This window comes from Hoplias malabaricus, chromosome 14 (assembly GCF_029633855.1).
Source record: "Hoplias malabaricus isolate fHopMal1 chromosome 14, fHopMal1.hap1, whole genome shotgun sequence".
Lineage (NCBI taxonomy): Eukaryota > Metazoa > Chordata > Actinopteri > Characiformes > Erythrinidae > Hoplias > Hoplias malabaricus.
In genome coordinates this window covers 13,989,528-14,013,538 of record NC_089813.1, presented here as the reverse complement: position 1 = coordinate 14,013,538, position 24,011 = coordinate 13,989,528, and the positions used below count along the sequence as shown (strand labels likewise).

The 24,011-nt window shown below is 37.9% G+C and overlaps 1 protein-coding gene across 1 annotated transcript in view; it reads right to left on the bottom strand.

Moving 5' to 3' along the window:
• Window positions 1-5,726: 5,726 nt before the first annotated feature.
• LOC136666293 (carcinoembryonic antigen-related cell adhesion molecule 5-like) overlaps window positions 5,727-24,011 on the bottom strand; it is a 138,130-nt gene continuing 119,845 nt past the window's right edge. Inside the window, exons 7-13 of the mRNA XM_066644391.1 lie at window positions 12,044-12,313; window positions 9,474-9,752; window positions 9,021-9,359; window positions 7,929-8,195; window positions 7,512-7,760; window positions 6,945-7,028; window positions 5,727-5,785 (exon numbers count right to left, since the gene is read on the bottom strand). Of these exons, the coding sequence (XP_066500488.1) occupies window positions 5,727-5,785; window positions 6,945-7,028; window positions 7,512-7,760; window positions 7,929-8,195; window positions 9,021-9,359; window positions 9,474-9,752; window positions 12,044-12,313 (1,547 nt within the window). The remainder of the gene's footprint in view (window positions 5,786-6,944; window positions 7,029-7,511; window positions 7,761-7,928; window positions 8,196-9,020; window positions 9,360-9,473; window positions 9,753-12,043; window positions 12,314-24,011) is intronic.

The following is a 24,011-nucleotide window of genomic DNA, read 5'->3' as shown; positions in this document are numbered from 1 at the left end:
CTTGAGTCTAGTTAAAGTACCAACTGATGTTAAAATGTGCAGCAGGTTCTCAGTGAGTCTGTAGTGCTTCATTGTACAATAATGTTCCAACACAGAGGAGGGGGATGTAAGTGTTCAAAGTGTAATTTATATTAAACTTTACAATAAAAAAATATAAAACAAGTGAGTTAAGTTAACCCAGGCCTGTTTTGGAGCAGTAAAAATGTTCCTGTTGCAATTTCATACTAAATCTAATAGCATGTTTTAGTATAATGGACCCTGACTGGTTCAAGTTCATTCGTAACGTACTAAGCACAACATTCTACAAAAGCACTCCACAAACCACAATTTCAGCTTTTCACAGGAATGTCAGTCTGTATAATCATTATAAGCTATCAAAGCAGGAATAAAGATTGTAGGAATAACAGTCTGTGTTTATACCATTACTCTGTTCTCTACAGTGATTTCACTGTTGTTCTGCAGGTGGTGCTGTGATTCTGGAGACTCCTGTCCACTCTGTGTCTGAGGGAGATTCTCTGACTCTCCGCTGTTTAATTCGCTCCACAAACTCCTCACACCTCCAAGTTGATTTCTACAAAGATGGAGTACTTCTCCAGAAGCAGACGACAGGAGAGATGACCATCCATAAAGTCTTAAAGGCTGATGAAGGTCTCTACCACTGTAAACACCCAGAGAAAGGAGAGTCTCCTCAGAGCTGGATCTCAGTCAGAGGTCTGCTGCTTTCTGATTTATATTTTCATTAAACAATAATCTCTGTCCTATTTTATAGTGGTTTTAATGTGTGTGTGTGTATCAGGTGTGTCTGTTTCAGAATCTCCATTCTCAGTCCTCAGAGTGCTCAGTAGTCTCATGGCAGTGACTCCTTATTTGATTACCTCCGTTGTGCTGGGGGTGAAATGCTACAGAGCTCGAGGTAAGAACTCAGTCTTTCAGTCGTCTCTCAGTTTCTGTGAATCAGACATTTTTTATCAATCTTTAACTGAATCAGAACATCTGATCAAAGACTAATGTTCTGTGTTTATCGTGTATTTCACAGTTAAACCTGATGAGGTGAACACATCATACGCAGTGATAGAAGCTGGAGCATCTGACTGAGTGTTTGATACAGAGTTATTATAATGTGTACTACAACGGCTCATTTAGAGACACTCAAACAGAAAGGTCAGAAAAGTGGCTTTAAACAGCAGTTCAGTGTCCAGCAGCTTCATTTCTGCTGTTAGTGAGTGCAGTTGGATTAAAAGCAGGTGATTCAACTCCTGAGACTTTAGCTTTATTCGAGAAAAAATATCATAAATATTATGTTATTTTGTGGCGTACAAATGACTGATTGCTTCTTTAAACCCTCCTTAAAAGTTTTCACCAAGGCTTTTTATGTTTAATATATTATTGAAAAGACAGCATTTCTAATCACATTTGTATTCTTGATACATCGTAACCTGTACACTGAGAAGACATGCTGAATACTTTTGTCTTACTTTTTACTTTCTTATGTAACTAATATTTAAAATAATAGCATTAATTTTATTTTAATCTATTAATAATAAAATGTTTTCAAGTTTAAAAATGAATAAAATGTTCACTTTTAGATTAATAGCATTTGTGTAATATTTTATGATATTTCAGCAGTATTAGCTGTATTTTCTTCAGTAATAGAATAAATATGATTATAGTGTGATTGTGTTTTGTATCTGGTTTGTGATCGTCACTGTTCAAATAAAGATCAATGATTGCTGTCAGTAATTAATGGTGTGGGTTGTGTTTATTCTGAACGTCCAAGCTGTGGTAAATAATGTGATTTAGATCCTGATTCTTGTCACGGCTGTTCAGGACCTGTAAGAGTATTTCAGCATCATGTGCTCTGTGGATTTTTTTTTTTTTTTTTTTTTTCTCAATTTATTTCTATTTTGGTAGAAGTGACATCACTGCTTTAACATCTGAGATCCTAGAGATCCACAACAAAACACAACCATCTCCTTCAACCAACAGAATGAGGTCTAGAGTAAAACCTGCTGCTGCTGAAAGGAGAATGTTTGTAGAATGAGGTCAAAAATAGTGTCTTTTTAATTTATGATGTAGGTTTCTGCCTTCACAAACATTGACCCATATTCACTAAAGTGCTACAAGTTCAAGTTCATTAGTAAAATGAGAACATCCAAATTAAATCTTTGTTGTATCTGCATTAAACTTACATTTATACATATCAATGATTAATTTCAAATTTAGTTAATTTCATATATTTATAAAAATGTAAACAATAATATTAAAAAAGAAAATGAATACAAATTGAAACTTAATAAATGCCACCACCATTAATTGTAATAAACATGTATTTATTTATATGTGCACACATTACTCCTTCCTCTATTAATAAAGCCCTCTGGGCTCTACTCATACAGTATCTCTCTATAAATACAGAACACACTGCTTACCTTTTTACAGTAGAAACATATCTCATATACTGCAGTAATATAGCTCAGTGTTTATGATAAATATTACAGTACAGGTTCTCATCATTCTATTCTCTGAAAAAAGTAGAACGTGATACTCATTTCACATTTTATTCCTCTCACTATAAATCTGTATAAGCTCTGACCAGTAGAGGGGGCTGTGCACTCACTGCATGAACCACAAACTCCGCCCACGAGGACAATAATTGGCTCCGGAACTGCAGAATGCTCTTCTGTTATTGGCTCACTATGGAAACATCTGCATAAATGAAGGCATGTTTATGGAAATGGGCGGGTCCTGTGTAAATAAGGTAGTGATAAGTCCGTTAATGACGTAGTGTTTATGTGATTCAGGATGGTCAGAACTGCGCTTCTACTTTGATAAAATGATTACTGGGTTTTTACTATGTACTCATAATTGTACACAACAAAGGAGTTACTTACATCCAGAAACAAAATAGTTTAAAAGTGTTAAAGTACAAAATATTCAGACAAATCAAATTACTACATAAACACTTTTGAAATAGTTGTTGGATCATGGAGCAGCTGCTGAGATCACCATTCTCCACACTGCGCTTTATCTTTGTGACTCAACTTTTTTTTTTTAACATGTGGACGATTAGAGAGAAATAAGGAAACAACAATGAACTTAAAACAAAAGAAAGTTCAATGTTGATGTTAAAGTTAATTTAAGAGCTATTTAATAAAACTGAATAGGTTGTTACAGAGATCACAGCCACCCCCCTTGGGTCCTGACATTTATGTGGGTGTTACCCTTACACATCCCACCTACCTAAGCATTATCACTGACCAAGTTCCCCCAGTCAGGGCCACTGTATTTCCTGAAGAGTCAGTGGTCTCTTTCTGCCGGATAATGCACCATGTCACACTGCAAAAATTGTTCAGAAACTATTTGAGGAACATGACAGAGGTCAGTAGTTCAGTGTTTTGACTCAGATTTCACATTCACATTATAAAAATGATCAAATATAATGTCTGAATATTGAAGGGGAAAAACACATAGAATTTTTAAAAATGTATTTTTCCTTCACCATATCTGTTAAAAATAATTTCTTAACTGGATATCAGTGAGGTCCCACTCTTAGATTACAGCAGCTCTGATGCCTCACTTGATTTGTTTAATTCTGAGAAACTCCACTATGTGTGAATTCCTCTGAAATCCTCTGGAGCAGGTGTTGGGTTTCTGCCGCCACGGGTTCCACACAGACCTGATAATTACTGACATCTGTGTAGACTGTATGTCTGTATAACTCAGCTACATATCACCTGGGAGTCCGATCCCTGAGTTCAGTAACACACACACACACACACACACACACACACACACGCAACTATCTTCTGATCAGAACCTGCTGAACCATCTGAACCTGCTCGCTTTACTGTGCAAAGTTCGACAAAACAAAATGCTGTAAAACGTCACATACGGTTGAAAAACAGCAAATTACCTTTAGAATCCAGAGCAAGATTTATAAAGTTTTTAATATTTTAACTTCTCTGAATTTATGAGCAAGTTTGCTTCTTTCATTCTCATTAAAGGCCCTCTGTCCGCACTCGGCGTTCATTTCGTCCGCATTTGTGAACGTTCTTGGAGAACTTACGGATACGTACAGAACGGAGCAGTTATCGCTGGAAACCGCGGGGGCAACACGACATCTGACAAAATAATTCTGCATTTACACGTCGCAAAGTATTTAATGGCCTCACAGACCACTGTTGTTTTAAACCGCTGTTGATCCTTTGACTTTGCTGCAGTAAGTACATTTATATTATCAGCACCTCCTCCGCCGCCGCCATGTTTGTTGATGTCGTCACTTTTGAATCTGAACTGTATCTGTCTTCTGTTACTTAACATCCGAGTAACATCCACACCAACGTAAAGGGCGCATAGGGTTATAAGGGCAGTGAAAACTACAAAGTTAGAAAGGAATATATATTTATTTACGCACGTAAATGGAGTAAGTTAGCCTTAATAACGCAAACGTCTAAAATTTTTACTGACGCTTGATATGGCCCTTGATCAACGCTGAAACATATCTCAGAATAATGAACAGAACAGAAGCAGTATTCTGGTGAGATTATATTTATTCATGTTAATTCTGGTTATTAGCTGAAAAGAATACATCACCATAGCTTTTATTACAGTGGATTAAATGCTCATGTTTGTAGAAAAAAACATCATAAATGTAAAATATTTTATAATTTCATGAAACTTCAGCTTGAATTAATTGATTTAAAAATGTTCATCCAACAGATTATAATACACTGAATATACGAAAGAGTATTTAAGAAAATAATAAATGAAATAAACTGCATTTACATTGTAACCGTTAAACCCCTCATTTGTTAAAAAATTATTTTATCCCAATATTCTCCCCAATCATTAGTCATTTCTGATTCCAGATCTGTGATGTCAGCTCTGGCTGTTACTGTGACTCGGGGAGACGGGGAGTTCATCCACACACACAGAGAGTGAGGCCAATCTGCTCTCACTGTCAGCCTCCAGAAGACTGAGGCATCACTGGGGATAGAACTGATCTCATGATGAAAGGTCCAGTGACTAGAATGGTGTACGTTTTGGGAACCCTCTTAATTTTTATATTATTTTTACAAATAATAAATCACAAACATAAAGGTTTCAAACAGAGTTTTGAATATATGATTATTTCTAAACATCTGTAATTATTAAATAATAATGAAAAAAAAAACCCTGAGAAACATTTCACTTCATTAATATAAAATACAGACAGAGCATTTGTTATAAAGATGGTACCCAAACTACTTTAAAAGTGTGAATATACTGATATGGCGACTCCAAAGTGTCCGTAGGTGTGAGTGTGTGAGTGAATGTGTGTGTGTCTGTGTTGCCCTGTGAAGGACTGGCGTCCCCTCCAGGGTGTATTCCCGCCTTGCGCCCGATGATTCCAGGTAGGCTCTGGACCCACCGTGACCCTAAATTGGATAAGCGGTTACAGATAATGGATGGATGGAATATACTGATATCTTGACCTCTTCTGTCTGCGCTCCTAAAAACCTGGATCAGGAATTCTACAAAAGGTTGTTTGGTGTTTGGCACCAGCACAGGTTCCTTCAAAAACCTAAAAAGAGAAAACCACTTTAAACCACAGGTAAATCCCAACGTAACATATAACCACCTCCACTCCCCGAGAGTGTCATTCAAACACAGTGGCCTTGTACTTAACAGCACTATTTTAAACTTGTGAGGCAGAACAGTGATAAACTTTATGATTTCATCTTACCTCAGTCTGTGGTGTGCTTCACGTCTGAGTAAATGGTGTCATCGTCTGCAGTGGTTTTCCCTGCAGCACACAGTCACTGAATTAGTATCAAGTATATGTTCTTGTTATATGCCATTTTTAACAAAGAAACTCAAACAGCACAGTTCTGCTCTTAATATGTTCAGATACTTTCTTTTAAACTCACCCTTAAACATAAAGCCTCTGTTCTGTTTTTTCTTTAACTCCTTCTTTGGCTTCAGTTCAATATCAACGTAAGTCACATCACTGGGTTCGGCTTCGGTTTCTGAAAGAGAACAGAAGCTTTCTGTCACCACTGTCTTTCTTCTGTCAACATCCAAATGTCACCCTCAACCAATTATTTATATTTAATTCACCTTTCTCTAAACCTTCCACTCTGTGAAACCAAACCTTGGAAGGTTTTGTGTGAATAATTGTATTTGAGTTTTTAATGAAGTGCTGTATACAATTCATACCTTTTCCATGGGGTTTTGGATTTTTCACCTTAATTTCAGAATATGTCGCATCACTTGTTTTTATTACTGCATCTGATACAAAAAACATTTTATATAGAATATATATAAACATAGTATTTTTTCATTTATTTTATTGCAAAGAACAACATAATCATTTAATATTTCCCTTACCTTTTTTTTTGTTTTTTTGTTTTTTACTAGTCACAATGTTGGCGTACATTACATCACTGGACGTAGCTGCAGGATCGTCTACAACAGAAGATGTTGTTTATATGTGACTCAAATATATTTTCAAATCACATTGTAAAAAAAAAAATTGTACTTTTTTTTAAATAAACACAAACATTAAAACTCTAATAGTGTTGAAAATAAGTTATTAAATCAATTAAATTTGGGGGGAAGGAGATCAAAGCTCCTCCTACACTTGCTACACTCTACAAATCCTTCCTTCTCTCCTCAGTTTCTAGTGACAAATATATTCACATCCCACCCTCCCCTTCCACTCTTCAGTGACTGCTTTACCCAGAACTATCTTCCAACTTTCTCAGTGTTCACCTCCCTTTTCTCCAGCTCAGTTTTGGGTAGGGTCTGTATGCGTGAAATTTAATTTATTAAATATATGAACTACAGCTGGGTCCTGTTTTATCAATAATGCCATGAGACAAAAGGTAAATGATCTTCTACAGAGACTGTGTAACTAGTGTAAAAAGTGAACATTAGTGTGTATGCTGACACTGCAAACTGACCAGCCTGCTGTGGTGAGGACCCTGAGATCCAGAGATTCTCACTCTGTTTGGTTTTCTGCTGATTTCCAAAGGGACAAAGAGGCCCTGCACCACAGTAAAAGCAAACACATTTTTTCACTTGGGTTCATTAGTTACAATAAGCATGTGTTTGATGAAGGGATCCATATTATATCTTAATGTCAATAAATTATCTGCATTTTTAACATGACTCTTTAAGCAACTCTCAGGTTTTCACTTTTCTTTATGAAGAATTTAAACATCCAAAATACAAGCTTGTTAAATGAACCTACAACAACAGCCACAAAATACCGACCAGTCACATCTTCACTATACACTGACCATGAGGTCCAAAAATTGTGTTTTCAAACCTTTTTTTTTCTTGTAACAGCAGAACCAGCCCAGTATGATGATGAGGAGTAAGATAAAAGTCCCCCCCACTGACACTCCTATTATAATAGCAGCAGATCCAGAACCTGAGCGTGGAGAAATGTAGAGAATATCATTTAAAGTTAAATACTTTACTGCAGAGTTAGAGAAAGCATTAAATTACATGAAGCTGTTTCTCACTTCTGACTGAGATCCAGCTCCGTGGAGACTCTCCTTTCTCTGGGTGTTTACAGTGGTAGAGACCTTCATGAGACTTTGAGACTTTATGGATGGTCATCTCTACTGTCGTCTGCTTCTGGAGAAGTACTCCATCTTTATAGAAATCAGCTGGGAGGAGTGAGGAGTTTGTGGAGCGATTTAAACAGCGGAGAGTCAGAGAATCTCCCTCAGACACAGAGTGGACAGGACTCTCCAGAATCACAGCACTATCTGCAGGATAGAAACAGGAGTAAATAAAGTGTGCTGTGGTATTTAGTGTGACTGGATTTGAATTTTTATTACATTATGCTTAAAAAAATAAGCTAAATAACAGCTTTCAGAACCTCAGTAGTCCTCTGTATTGAGCCCCTATTATTGATGAGAATAGTGGATGCTCACTGTGCACTGTGATGTTGACAGGATCACTGCTCTCTCCAGATTCAGACTGACACCAGTAAACTCCAGTGTCTGATGTGGAGAGGGAGCTGATGTTGCAGGTAAACCCTGGAACTGAAGAACAGTTGGACACCTTCTCACTGTGTGTGTATCGTCTCACTCTCCATCCAGCAGAGTCTCTGTGTCCCTCACAGCTCAGTGAGAGAGAGTTAGTGATGAAGTGTTGAGTTCTGCTGGGACTGATGATCAGAGACACTGGAGGAGAGTTACCTGAAAATACACAGAAGACGGATGTGTATCACGTTGCTGAATACTAACATAATGCTTCAGAAACACACTGTTCACAGAAAGAACTGGTTTAATGAATAAAACACACTGAGGAGAAAGATACACATTTATTTTAATACTAAATCACACTTCCAGTGCATATGTCCCCTTCAAACACACATAAAGCACTTTACTTTGTAGTAATACATGAACAGATATGTATTAATCTCTAAGGCACTGGTTAGAGCTCTGAACCTTCACATGCTCAACATTTCAGCTCCTCTGTTGTGGAGCAGCTGGACAACAACATGCAGGAGTCTGTTGGGAATCTGACTTCACACAACTGACTACATGAGTCTGTCTAGTCTTCCTCAGACTCTGTGTGTGTGTTTAATGTTTAAATATGTTTAAAATATGAATATGTTTCTCATATTCCAAAGTCAAATGTACATCATTTGTGTGCATGTGAATGAATATATGCACTGGATTCTTATTAAATAACAGAAACAGAAGTGTCTGAGAGCTTGTGTCCCCTCACTGTAGACACAGGCAAAGAGTGTGAGCAGCTCTTTTTAAATCTAAATTAATATAAACACACTTCCTCTGCAGAGAACACACACACACACATTTTAATGCACAGTTAATTATTAATTCTATATTTGTAGAAATTTACAATATAAACTGTGTCCTGAGCAATGTGTTTAGACTCAGTGTCGTATTAAAGTCTGTTTCCTGTAGAGGACATTAACTCATTTTCACTGTAAAAATCAACAGAAGTGTAGTGAGACTGTTCTGACTGTATATTCTTCACTGGCTCTAGTTCCTCACCAGTGATCCATAGCGGCTGTGGACTGCTGTACTGTGTGTGAAAGGCTGGTTCTCCTCTCTCTGCTCCACACACATAAACTCCTGTGTGATACAGAGCAGCAGGACTGAGAGTGTAGGAGCCTCCAGCTCCTTTTCTGCTGTCTGACAGGAGCTCTACAGAATACACCACTGAACCATGAACATCTGTAATCTGGGTTAAACCTTGTCTGTAGGGAACAGCTCTGTACCAGCTGAACGTCCAGCCTTTAGAGGAGATATCAACCTCACAGCTTAGAGTCACTGAGTCTCCTTCAGTCAGCCAGCTCTGTGGAGACACACTCAATACTGCCTGGGCTTCACCTGACACAGACGACATGGAGAATAGAACAGACACAAACACGTTTATACAGAGGGAGAAGATTATTACATACAGTATAATTAACAAGAAAATACACCACAAACCCACAGACTCACCAGACACAGTCAGTGTAACAGCAGCACTGATCTCTGACTTCTGAGAGTCACTTTTCCTCTCCCCTCTGCAGGTGTATTTACCGCTGTTAGACTCTGTAACAGAGCGGACTGTAATCTCCTGTGATCTACTGAACTGCTTTAGTTCATTATTATCTTTAAACCAGATGTAGTTCCACTCAGTGTCTCCTCCTGCCTCTATGTCACATCTCAGAGTGACATTCTCTCCTTTAAACACATGTTCATCAGGCTTTATACTGGACACCACAGCTGTAGGATTATCTGTAAAAATACAATATATGAAATCACAGTTCATGACACACTGATTGAAATGAGTTTGTTGTGAGATTATATTAAGAATTTACCTTTTTAGAATTATTAATTAATTCATTCATTGTCTGTAACTGTTTATCCAGTTCAGGGTCAAAGTGGGTTCGGAGCCTACCCAGAACCACTGGGCGCAAGGCAGGAACACACCTTGGAGGGGGTGCCAGTCCATTGCAGGGCGACACACACTCACACATTTATACCTTTAGAAACCATTGAGCAGCCAGTTCACCTAGTAACCTGTGATTTTGGACTGTGGAGGAAACTGGAGCATCCAGAGGAAACCCAATCGGACACAGGGAGAACACACCAAACTCCTCCTTATTTTAAATAATATATTATTTAATTGGAATGGACATGTTCACTGATGAATCTGTTAAATGTTAACATTAAATTTAAATAATATCAGGTTAAAGATTTACCCGTTATAATTTTGTGTGAAATATTTCTAGGCTTGGATAATAATTATAGAAAATACCTTCAACTGAAACATTGCCTTTAATCTGGATGTTCGTTAAACTTAAAAAATGAGCACTTTCACAAAAACGATTCTCCAAAGAACCAACCAGTGAAAGGTGTTTTAGGGCGGGCTTCCTCAACCCGGGTGCCACTTTGTCGGCGTGCCGTCAAAAATATTCTCACGTTACTTGTCTTTGTAGCGTATTCAATTGAATATAGTTTGAAAAGGATTTGAAAATCATCATATTCTGTTTTTATTATTATAAAATATTTATAATTTTATGTTTTACACAACGCTCAAACTTCATTGGAATTGGGGTTGTATTTTCATCATAATCTGTCTCTCATGCCCTTTCCCTGCCACACTCAAACATGAGTAAGTAAAGTTTGACATAAATAGCCTGCAGAGAGAGAGAGAGAGAGAGAGAGTGTATGTGAGTGTGAGTGTGGTGTCTCATTCTCATTTTCTCTCTCCATTACAGCACAATGAATTATGAGAGCTGCATTAAGTGTTTTTTTAAAAGAATGGCTCCGTAATCAAACAGATAACTGACGAATTGCGTGGCTTCAGATGTAAGCTCACAGTGTGGCGCTCATTTGTGGAACAGGGCAGGTTTCCCTTGTGCAGTGAATATTCAAACAGCAGCACACTTTCTGAGCTTGTCTCTCAGACGAGAGATTTAGTTACTATTGTCAGTCTGAGTCTTTTCCACAGTTTGACTGGGTCTGTGACCCTTGGAGTTCATGTTCACTGGAAAGTTCAAAAGACTGCGACCGGCAGAGATCAGTGAAGATCGCACATTAAAAAAATGACATTTCAAGACATGGCTTTGGATAGGTTTTGGACCTCTCTGGAGAATGAGTACAAAGTAGTTTTGTTGTGCCACTGAAATTCTGCTACACTTCTCTACAACATATTGGTGTGAGCTGAGCTTTTCGAGCTTAACTTACATCAAGAACAAGTACAGAGAGCTACTGAGAGCTGAGGACCAGAAGCTGTGTGTCCGCCTCTCATCCATTCAGTCCCACGCTCAGATTTCCCATTGACTGTAAGTCACATTTACCCCCCCCTCTCTCTCTTATGGTGTCAATAGTCACTTGTGGTGTGTGTAGGCTGTCAGACAGATGCAGAGAGTACGTTTCTAAATACATTTTAGATTGAAGTGACTTGAAATTTTACATAGTGTTGAAAGGTGCTGAGACTGAAAAAAGGTTGATAAACACTTTTAGGGAAAAAAAAAACTGGCCTCATGTAAAGAATCCGATTCTCCACCTTTACACTTAGAAGTTAAACTGTAGTTTGTTATTCATCTTTCATTCAGGTTTATGTTGTTTATAAACTGGAACCTCATGTTTTATTCATGTTTAAAGGAACACAGGTTTATTAAATGACAAACACAAATAAAATGCACTCACACATTACCTTTAAATAAATAAAATAAGAGCTGCTGCATTAAACTTGTTTAGTCAAGACACAGTCTAATTTAATCTTTCTTCCTTGTTTATTCACTTCTCTAGTTTCATTAAAAGCACAGTTCTTTGTAATTTCCTTTCCTGTGTGGTGTGTCTCTGTCTAAAATATCTTCTAACTTTTAATTTCATAAACATTTACTCCCCGATCTCTGACATAAACTCACAGATAAATATGTGACGCTGTGGAAGGAAGATGTGTTATGAATTCTGAATAATGTTGACTATTTGTGTGTGTAGTGATGTAAATATAAATCATTACATGTTCAGTCCTAATAGCAATAAATATCATCACTTAGTGAAAGTCTCTTACTCACCAGTGACGTTTACCCAGAGTGCATCACTGTAGTGTGTGTAGTAGACTGGGTGTCCTCTGCCAGCTCTGCACCTGTACTGACCTCCATTAGAGTCACTAACTGAGCTGATGGTGTAGATGGAGGAGCTGGTTCTGATCTCAGGACTCTCTGTGTCTCTGAACCAGTAGGAGGTCCATCCAGCAGACTGACCCAGTGTACAGTACAGAGTCACTGGGTTTCCTCTCAGTACAGATCCATTACGGCTTGAAGTGAGTGTAGGTTTAGGTTTTACTTTAAAAAAATTAAAAAAACAAAACAAATGTCCATTCACTGTTTGTTTAAATAATTTCAGAGTAAAACAAGGCAGAGTCTACACTATTGTCAGAGTCTCAGAATCACTACACACTCTCAGACACAGTTCACTGCTTTTACTACTTTGAGAATTTCTGTTTCTCTACTGTGCAGAGCTTCTCCTATCACTGCTGCTCAGCTCTGTTTTATCTTTATTTTATTTTTTCTGCTGTGCTCAGGCAAGAACAGTGAAAGTACAGAGGAACTTTTAGTTTAAATTTACTATGTTTTATTTTGATTTTACCCCAAAAACGTTGTTAGATTTGACATAAGTTTGTTTATACAGCGGAGCTAAAGACACAGGAATCAGGAAAATTCCTGTTGATTTCCAAAGAAAAACATGTACAAAATGCCTCTTCAGGTTCCAGGACACATTTGCTGTCAGAACTGTTACAGTCTTCTACAAAAAAATGACTGTTTTGGAAAGGAGCTTTTGGACTGTGTTAGAGTTTAAGGCATTCCTGTGCTGTTCAAAGGTTATCAGCGTGTGTGAATGCTGACAGTGGACAGTGGAAGCAGTGGTCAGTAGAGACACACAAAGGAGGAGTAACTCTTATTAACATTAGGTCACTCACAAATAAATCATTTATTGTCAGTGATCTTATCACCTCGCATGATTTAGACTTAAGGATTTTAATGGAAACCCAACAGCAACAATGACGCTTTATAGGGTCGATCTGTGTAACGGTAATAACGGTAATACAATCAAAATTTGGACGGTATTTCAAAATGAGGGCAGTATTTATGACGTGTGTGTAGCGTGGCAAATTTCTGTTCTGTCTTTAAATACAAGGCAGGCATTCATGTGCATTTAAGAGAGCCACATAGAGGGGGCGCTGTGGGAGCTCACTGACTGGTGATGTCTCACTCTGAAAACGGTTGGAGAAAAAACAGAAGCCCAGTATGGCGTTATTTTTGTGCCACAATTCTGCACGCGCGCGCGCGCGCGCAGATATTTCGAACGAGCAAGAAGGTTTCTGCGCGTGCGCGCGGATATTTTTGAGCGAGCAAGAAGGTATGGAAAGCCAAGAGGGTCAAAAAACGGCATCCAAAAGACGCGTTTACTTTATAAAACGCCGAAAAATACGGCGTTTCTCCCGGCGTAGCGCCGTTAATTACGCCGTGAAAGTATAAATACCACCGTCTTTTACGCCGTTAAAATACCAGGGTTCAAAACGCCGTAAAAAATGCCGTTTTGAACCTCCAGGACGCCGTATTTTACGCCGTTCTAAAGCCAAACCGATGGCGTTAAAAGCGGCGTTTTAAAATAAGATAATGAGCTCCACCTGCCGGCCATGAAAGCCAATCCATTTGAACTCCAATTGTCCAATCACTGACTGAGAAGATCAGACCAACTCAGTTCACTACAGAACTCAGTAATTCTGGATGGAGTTTATTATTCCAAATGTTAAAATATACATTTTAAAGATTTCTCTCTCTTATTATTTAACATTTTAGTATTTTGGAGAAAAATATAGTCTTGTTGTATTTGTTTTGTAGAGATTTAAGTAAGCTTCCTTTATGCTGCTTTTCTTAAATATATTGCTTCTCTTTTAATTAACAATGACTGGACAGTGACTGGTGTATTGTGAGTGTAGTAGTAATAATATAATTATTAATAATAACAAGTTACACGTAAATAGCGCATTTCACATACCCAGGGATACTTTACAATTGAGAGCAAAATAAAGAATAAAGAAGAATATTGTGACTGCTGAGGTCTACTTTCACTTAAGGAGAATCTCTGTCTGCTCCTCACAGCAAGAGGAGTACTGTACTTTACTGAAAGCCTGGTTAAGGAAGAGAATGGCTTCCTATTTTGGGTCTTGATATCTCTCAGTTGTTCTTCCTCTTGCTCTGAAGAGGTCATTCCAATCACCCCACTGTGTTTGAATTATCACTAGATTAGGAACATCTACATTGTGTCTACACTCATTGTCCATTTTATCAGATCTAATGATCTTACAGGGGACTGTTGTCCACATGTTTCATACTTTATCTCCATTGCACCCTGCTCTTCAAAGATCAGGACCCCCACAGGACCACCACAGAGCCGGTATGATTTGGGTGGTGGATCATTCTCAGCATTGGAGTGACACTGATGTGGTGGTGTGTGTTGTTTTGGTACGAGTGGATCAGTCACAGCAGTGCTGCTTGAGTTTTTAATCCCCTTAGTGTCTGGACTGGGAATAGTTCTTCGACCAAAAACATCCAGCCGACAGCGTCCTGTGTCACTGATGAAGGGCTAGAGGACGACCGACACACACTGTGCAGCGACGGATGAGCTACTGTCTCTGACTTTACATCTACAACGAGGGAGGAGTCTCTCAGAGTGGACACAGGGTTTAAAAACTCCAGCAGCACTGCTGTGTCTGAACCACTTGTACCTGCCCCCCACACACTAACACATTACCTTCACATCAGTGTCACTGCAGCGCTGAGAATGATCCACCATCACATCATGCCTGCTCATATATAAATGTGTGTGTGTGTATATGTATGTGTGTGTTTGTGTGTATATATGTATGTGTGTGTGTGTATATATGTGTGTGAAAGAGTACACTTGAACAAAATGAATATGACATATAGGATACTTACATCCACTATCTGCTAGGTTACACCGTTTTTACAATATTTTCTGATCAATTGTGGGTTTGTTAGATTGCACTCTTAAATCTGCGCATGTTTTCAGACAGTACTACAAAATGGCAGCACCAAAAATAGTGCAATAGGGCACTGTTTCAGACACAGACAATGTTAACTTTACATTGTTAATTTACAGTAAATACATGACTGAATCACTGTATAGTTACCATAATTTATACAATGATCATAAGGTATAGTAAAACGATAGCAGAATCATTGTGTAAATATAGTTAAGATTAGTTGATCAAGTTAAATAACAAGTGTGTTGTCTTGGTATGTATGGAATCAGCACTGTTTTTTTTAAGCCACTGCATGTTCATTTTCGGAATGAGATCTCAAATTTTATTAGGATGAGGTTAGCAATCTCAAAGGATTTGAATGTTAAACCTGACGTTTAATATTTTATAACAGGTCTGAGCAGTATTTAACTATCCTTAGTCGTTTGGTCTGCACTTAAACAAACAAACATGTAGTAATGGAGTCCACATTCTCTATATATTAGAGCACTGGTAGGTAGTCTAAAAAAGGCATCTAAAAGACGCATTTACTTTATAAAACGCCGAAAAATACGGCGTTTCTCTCGGCATGGTGCCGTTAATTACGCCGTAAAAGTATAAAATCCGCTTTGAACCTCCAGGACGCCGTATTTTACGCCGCTCCCTAGCCAAGCCGACGCCGTAAAAAAAAACGCCGTTTTGAACCTCCAGGACGCCGTATTTTACGCCGCCCCAAAGCCAAACCGACGGCGTTAAAAGCGGCGTTTTAAAATATGATAATAAGCTCCACCTGCCGGTTATTACTCCATTCAACAACTCTCTGATTGTTCAATACAAACTCACTCATGTTGCTGATTATTATATAACGTATCGTTTACTATTTATACGCCACTGAAGGTCCAAGTTTATGTTTTTGGACACATGTTTTGTAAGTGATTTTGTTACTTGGCAATTTCATATATGATAATTGGAATGACTAAAGGTACAAGAGACATGTTTACAAGGTTATACAATGTTCAACCACGAGGTGGAACAGCGAAGCTGCCATTTAGTTTAGAAAAAAGTTTTACCATTGTGGCATATTGTGTGTTCGTGGGAACTTTTATAGTTAACATGAGATTTGATTATTTTTGTCACCGACTAGGATGAAATCACTAATCACTGAAGCCAGCTTACTGCCTTAAATAGAAAAAAAAAAGATAGATAGATGGTCATCAGCAGTGGTTTTATCCTGGCTCCAAAAGGATTGTTATAAACATTGAAAACATGTTTTTGCTATAGTTAAATGTATTAATTAAGTGCAGATTATTGCTTTTGTGTAGTGCCAGAAATTCCCAAAAATGTAAAGTTAAATTAATTTTGCTGGCTAGGAGTTGATGTTGGCTGAAGTGTAAAACAAATGCATGAAAAAAATATTTTTTGTTATTTATTCTGTACAGTGACAAATCTGTTTAACATCAGACTGTATAAGATTTTTGAACAGAAATTGCCGTGTCTGAACACACACACACACACAATTTTAAAATATATTTTAGCGTAGAATAATATAATTTATTTTGAAATTGTATCTCAGTGCCGAACTTTTTCAAATCTAGAGTACCCGCGCTTTTTTTTCTTGTGATTTTCATTGTGACTGCAGTGGAAATGTCGGAGAGACGTTCTCAGTTCAGAAGGAGAATTAGTGATATAAGGGATAGAATGAATGCTCAGTTTAATCGTCTTTTAAATGAAGATTCTCCAGAAGGCGAAGAGAGTAGTCTTTTGCAAAGGTATTTATAATATAACGAACTAATGTCTGGCCAGGTGGATTTTTGGCTTAACTGACATATTTTTAGGTCAAATTAAGTGAAATTTTAGAATTCCTAAGTTTTATAACATTTACATGATAACAAACCATAATTACTCCAAGACTGCTCCACATCCAATATCATCATCATTTTCTTTGCTGCTTAATCCATTTCAGTGTCACCGTATATATCACCTAATATACATTTTGAAATACATTTTCTGGTCTTAATTATATAATCAAAGCATTTTTTTCTAAACACAGATATTATTTATAAACTTTAACTTTATGTTCATAATATGTGTAGATTTGAAATGTTTCGTAATGCTGAGGGTGGTGGACCAATCTGCCAACGCAGAAGAAACCGGGCAAGAAGACAAATAACTTTCAGAGTTTCTGTCTTACATAATCCTTCAGCCCAACGGTACAGCTCTAACAGAGGTAAACACACAGACACACACACCTGTTATTCTATACTCAAAGCCTTAGATTATGTCCGTTATCTGCTCTGTTTATGAATACTTTGTCAGTACTTTGTTTTTGTTTTCCATGTGGTGTTAATACTTTTTCAGATTCCACGTCACCACGTCGTGTTGTTGTGCTGTTGGATTCAGATGAAAGGGAATTTTTTCAGACACTCAGAGAAAATTTCCCTGATCTGCCTGGAGAATTTGAACTGTGCAGAGTGAATGGTCAAAGAATGATAATTCCTCTAAATCTGCAAAGCTTGTGTCCTAGAGAAATACAAAGCAACAATGCTTTGGGAAGGTCAGCATTATACATTCGTCCAAAGGTATGCAAAGAACATTTACTTAGCTCTAAAATATGTCAAACATGCTAAAGCTGAATAAAAAAAATTAAATAAAAATAAATAAAAAATTTATATATATATATATATATATATATATATATATATATATGAGAGAACTAATAAAAAAGATACATAATTTGAGATGATATATATTATATATAAAGTAAGAATGCATAGACACTGCTGTAAATGAACTATGATTTAAACCCATGTACAGAATTTATGAAAATGTGAAATATACAACAGGTAGCCTATTGCTGACTGCATCACGATAATCTCTGGCAAAAGCAATCAATTTATTAGCCATTCTGGGTTCTGGGAACGTTGATATCCCACAGTAATAAATTGTCATGTAATGAAGTAGCTAATTTTAAGGAAATAAATTTTACATAGTTCATTTTGGTATAGGCAGACATCTGGTTGAGGGTCCTAACAGCCAGTGGGAAGAAGCTGTTTTGATTGCTGTTATCTTTGTTTGTTTGTTTTTTCAGGGTTTCTCAGGCCAAGCTCCATCTAACACTGCCACCCAATCCACCGCAGCTCTCAGCCAGGTTCCACCCTCTACCACCCAATCCACTGCAGCTCTCAGCCAGGTTCCACCCTCTACACGCCAGTCCACTGCAGCTCTCAGCCAAGTTCCACCCTCTACCACCCAATCCACTGCAGCTCTTAGCCAGGTTCCACCCTCTACCACCCAATCCACTGCAGCTCTCAGCCCGGTTCCATCCTCTACCACCCAATCCACTGCAGCTCTCAGCCAGGTTCCACCCTCTACCACCCAATCCACTGCAGCTCTCAGCCAGGTTCCACCCTCTACACCCCAATCCACTGCAGCTCTCAGCCAGTTTCCACCCTCTACACCCCAATCCACTGCAGCTCTCAGCCAGTTTCCATTCTCTACACGCCAGTCCACTGCAGCTCTCAGCCCGGTTCCACCCTCTACCACCCAATCCACTGCAGCTCTCAGCCAGGTTCCACCCTCTACACCCCAATCCACTGCAGCTCTCAGCCAAGTTCCACCCTCTACACCCCAATCCACTGCAGCTCTTAGCCAGGTTCCACCCTCTACACCCCAATCCACTGCAGCTCTCAGCCAAGTTCCACCCTCTACACCCCAATCCACTGCAGCTCTTAGCCAGGTTCCACCCTCTACACCCCAATCCACTGCAGCTCTCAGCCAGGTTCCACCAGCTACCTATGACCAGAATGAGGTGATAAGGTTGGTAATTAAATGTACAGACATGGGTAATCAATATTTCACCATAATTACATAAAAGTAAATTATACTACGGTATAATTAAATTTGTTTTTTATATGATACAGGGAAGACTTCTACGTGGACTCATGTGGATCTGATATTGGAGAGGTTCTCCTGGCAACTCCAGATCAAAATAATATTGAATATGTATGTACATGCACCCAAAATATTGCTATTGTTTATGTTATGATTTCAAATTATGTAATTTTAATATATTAAGATTAAAACAACATAATTCTAAATCTAGTGTTTTATCAAAAAATGAATACATTCACTACATGATGTTGAGTTTTTGGGCTGCACAGTCGTGCGGCAGGTAGTTTTGCAGTCACACAGCTCCAGGGTTGTGCTCCAGAGTCCTTCTCCAGGTGACTGTGTGTGAGGAGTTGGTGTGTTCTCCCTGTGTCTGTGTGGGTTTCCTCCGGGTGCTCCGGTTTCCTCCCACTGTCCAAAAACACACATTGTTAGGTGGATTGGCGACTCAAAAGTGTCTCTAGGTGAATTTTATGTTTTAGCTCCATCTGTAGTTTTAGTTTGCTCCCTCACAGTTAGTTAGTCCCTCATATGTTTTTGATTGGTTTCATCATTCTCTTGTCCTGTTTTTCCAGGATGAAAAAGACCTGGCTCAAATTTTGAAGGAATTCAGAGAAGAGCACATTGACTTAACTATGACTATCACTGTAATAGTTAGACGGAAATACATTCTTCAGAGTGCATGTACTGCCCTCTCAAGGTCTTACTTTAACTGGCATAAAGTTCCAAATGTTGAATTTGTTGGAGAGATGGAGGACTACGGAGGTCCAAGAAGAGAGTTTTTCAGGTTAGTATTAAATGAAGTATTAAAGTGATTTTGTTGCATATAAATGACATATAATTACATTTTAATCATACATTCGTCTTGTCATTATGTTTTAGACTACTTATGATTGAGATCCAGCAGAGACTTGGAGTCTTTGTAGGGAAACCTGGGCAACTGCTTTTCAGCTATGACCAAAGGGCATTAAGCCAAAACAAGTTTTATACTGGAGGCAAACTCATCGCCTGGTCCATTATGCACAATGGACCAGGTGTGAGAAGCCTTAGTCGAGAGCTGTTTTTACTCATGTGTGGCCAGAAGACTGATTTCTCATCATTTGACCTAAGTAATTTCCAGGATGAGGAGTTGCAAAACAAATTACAAAAGGTGAGTAAAATTTATATATGTGAAGATGGGGCAAATCATTTTCCACCATTCTTTAAAGTAATATTGGAAAAATCTTAGCAATTACTAATGAGTGAAGTGACCACGTGACATAGTTTTGGGAGCTAGACCATGCCCCAATTACCTTTCCACAGCTCTATTTATACCCCTTCACTCTCACTCCACCCCCCCCCCCCATCGAACAACATCACACGGCTTTACGTGCATGCTTCTCTGGGCGTGGTCTATGCTAGTAAATTCAAATACATATGTCACAGTTTAAAAAAAAATATATATATATATATATATGTGAGCACTAATTTAAGTTGCTGACTTATTATTGCATAATTTCATGCATTGCACTGCTGCTTCATAATTGGCATTATGATTAGATTAGATTAGAGAACTGTATGAAGTATTAGGTGTTCATGTTCCTAATAAAATATATATGTTATTATAAATATTACAGGTAGCTGTATGTACTACGCATAATGAGCTTGATGAACTCAAAAGGACACTGGGGGACTTTATTGCAGAGTGTGGTGTACCAAATATATTCACAGCTTCACTGACTGACCTGCCTACCATATACGAACAGATAATCACACATCATCTGTATCACAGGTAAGAAAATTCAGTAAATGATTTCATGTAAGTATATGATAGCCAACAGTCTGATACAAACATTTTGAAAACCCTGGTCAAAATATGCTTGTCAAACTACAGAAATTGTAGTTTTAGTCCACATTTCGTATTTCTTTTCAGAAGCTGACAGGGAACAAAATGTAAGCATAACATATGTAATGTCTCCTAAACTTTATACATTTCATATTTTTGGTTTTAAACATATATAAACATCACGTATTTCGATGTAAATGTTTGTTTGAGAACATGGAGTAGTTGGAGCAGTGAGAGTATTGGGCTGTGTGGATATACAAGGCTTAGATGATTTTAAGTGTTTAGTATAATGTTGTGGCTTTTTGGTGTTGATGGTAAATTGGAAGGTGTACTTTACAATAATATTACTTAATATTTTCAGGGTGGCGAGCATGATATATCAGTTCAAATCAGGCATGAACTCATGTGGACAGATGTGGTCGATGGTGGAGAGGTTCTGGAAGCAGTTCTTCCCTGTGTTCACCAACACAGGTGTTAAACTCTCAAGAGCTGATATTCGGGAGCTCTTCACAGTAAATTGGAGTCCACAAGGTAGCAATCTCAGGGAACAGGAAGAGGACACAGTCTTCCTCTGGGAATGCTGGCTAATGTCCATTCAAGGTAAGTGATACTATATGTTTGCAACCAGTAAGGAGCATAAGTACACTGTTATAAAAAAAAATAGTGATGCCTGATTATAATATTTATACAAAAAACATATATTAACCAGCATATATTATATGTTCTTATAAATTCTTCCTGTAAGCAGTACTAAAAATTTCCTTCACTTTTTCCACAGTAGCTCTTCTGTCAGTTCAGACCATTAAACAGAGGGGCCTCTTGGCTATCATCTGTATGATTTTGGTAGAATTTCACTGTGTATTTTCCTCATAAAGTCATATTACATACTTACTGATATGGATTTCTCAAAAATTACCCATAATGCCTAAACCATTCTACTCTTATTAAACAGAGGGACCTCTTGGCTATCAACTGTATGATTTTGACAGAATTTCACTGTATATGCTTCGCATAGATAAGAAAGATATTTTTCTGAAGCCCATGGGAAAGGACCTTGTGCATTTTCATATCATATGGCAAAAGCATTTGAGTTACAGTTGTTTTTCTGTGATGCTTGGAAGGCAGACTGCACAGCTGTTTTTAAACAGAATCTGGAAATACACAGTAATTCAAGTTCTTCATAATTTTGATAGTTATTAACGTTCAAGTTGTTAGGATGTTGGAGTTGGGGGGGTTAGAGGTGGTTCGGTATAGGTTGGAAACTAACCCTAGCTGTCTATTTTTTGAACATAACCTACATGACAACCAATCAAATGAGAGCATCCATCCGCTACAGAGCAACCCAGAGTACAGCATGCCATGCTTATGTAGCTGCAGGGAAGAGACCACTGATGCAACAGCAGAATATATAGTGCCTTGCGAAAGTATTTGGCCCCCTTGAACTTTTCAAACTTTTGCCACATTTCAGGATTCATACATAAATATATGAAATTTAAATTTTTTGTGAAGAATCAACAACAAGTGGGACACAAATCATACAGTTGATAGCCAAGAGGTCCCTCTGTTTAATGACAGTGGAATGGTTTAGGCATTATGGGTAATTTTTGAGAAATCTATATCGGTAAATATTTAGTATGATTTTATGAGAAAAGTATACAGTGAAATTCTACCAAAATCATACAACTGATAGTCAAGAGGCCCCTCTGTTTAATCACAGTGGAATGGTTTAGGCATTATGGGTAAATTTTAAGAAATCCTTATCAGTACGTATGTAATATGTGTTTATGAGAAAAGTACACAGTGAAATTCTACCAAAATCATACAGCTGATAGCCAAGAGGCCCCTCTGTTTAATGGCAGTGGAATGGTTTAGGCATTATGGGTAATTTCTGAGAAATCCATATTGGTAAATATTCAGTATGATTTTATGAGAAAAGTACACAGTGAAATTCTATCAAAATCATACAGGTAATAGCCAAGAGGCCCCTCTGTTTAATGAAAGTGGAATGGTTTAGGCATTATGGGTAGTTTTTGAGAAATCCATATTTCATAGGTATTCAGTATAAATCCATGAGAATATTATACAGTGAGGTCCCTCTGTTTAATGACAGCAAAATATAATCTGTATTTCTACATGTCCACCAGGATTATTATTCAAAGCCAGTTAAGTGTTTATAGAAAAGTAAAAAATACGTAAATATATGAAATAATCAAAGCGTGTTTTGCCTCTTTAAAGTGATTTAAAACGAAATATATTCCTAATGGCTTGTTAATTTTAGCCCATTTAGTCCATTTTAGCATTGCGTGCATTTATTTATTAACAGAGACATCGCTGCTCAAACGCGGGTTTCAGACTCTGTCCCAAAGCGGATGTGGTGTTCTCTGCAATGAAAAACCGTAATGACGCGCCTATACGTGCATTCGGATTTGAAGCGCGGATGGCTTGACCGTCAGTTTCCAAAGTGCGGATAGCTTGACTCCAGTACCAAGCAGGGAGGGGATGGGTGGGTGGCCGGATCAACCCCTCCAAGCTGAGACACTTGGTTTTCCTGAATGCCAATCTGTCTTCCAAAAAATAGTTTAAGAATATGTTAAATCAGTTAAATGTTTGTTGACAGTTGTGGTTGTTTTAATCAGTACCGTTGAATGCTGCTGTTTTGCACTTTGCAGAGTATTTGTTTATTTTATTTCCCAGAAATGGATGATTATTTAATTTAATAAGCTATTTTGTAAAACCTACCTTTTGGGTTCCATTGGCTATATTTCAGAGTTTACAAGTGATTTTTTATTAAGGTGTTTAAATAAAAATCCAGTTATTTATACAATTGAATGTGTGAGTGCATAAAAACAATTGGCCATTGCAACACGTTTTATTATTTTTAATATTGAACAATAATATTTTGTCCATATAGTCATGTAAAATGTAGGTAATATTGTTCTGTACCAGTGGAAATAAGTAGTAAAACAAAGAGCCATTTAGGAGCCGAAAGAGCCGGCTATTTATGAAGAGCCGAGCCAAAAGAGCCGGCTCCCCAAAAAGAGCCGAAAGTCCCATCACTAGTCCCTGGAGCTGTGTGACTGTGACACTACCTGCTGCACCACCGTGCCACCCCTTAAATTAGATTAATTTACAATTAATCACTGTGGTATCATTTTTTTTTTGGTGGGGACAAATGCAGCTGTTTCCAATTTTGCGGGGGACACGTCCTGGCGTCACAGGGACTGGAAACGGCTGCATTTGTCCCCACCAAAAAATATATATATATTTTGAGAGAGTATGACAG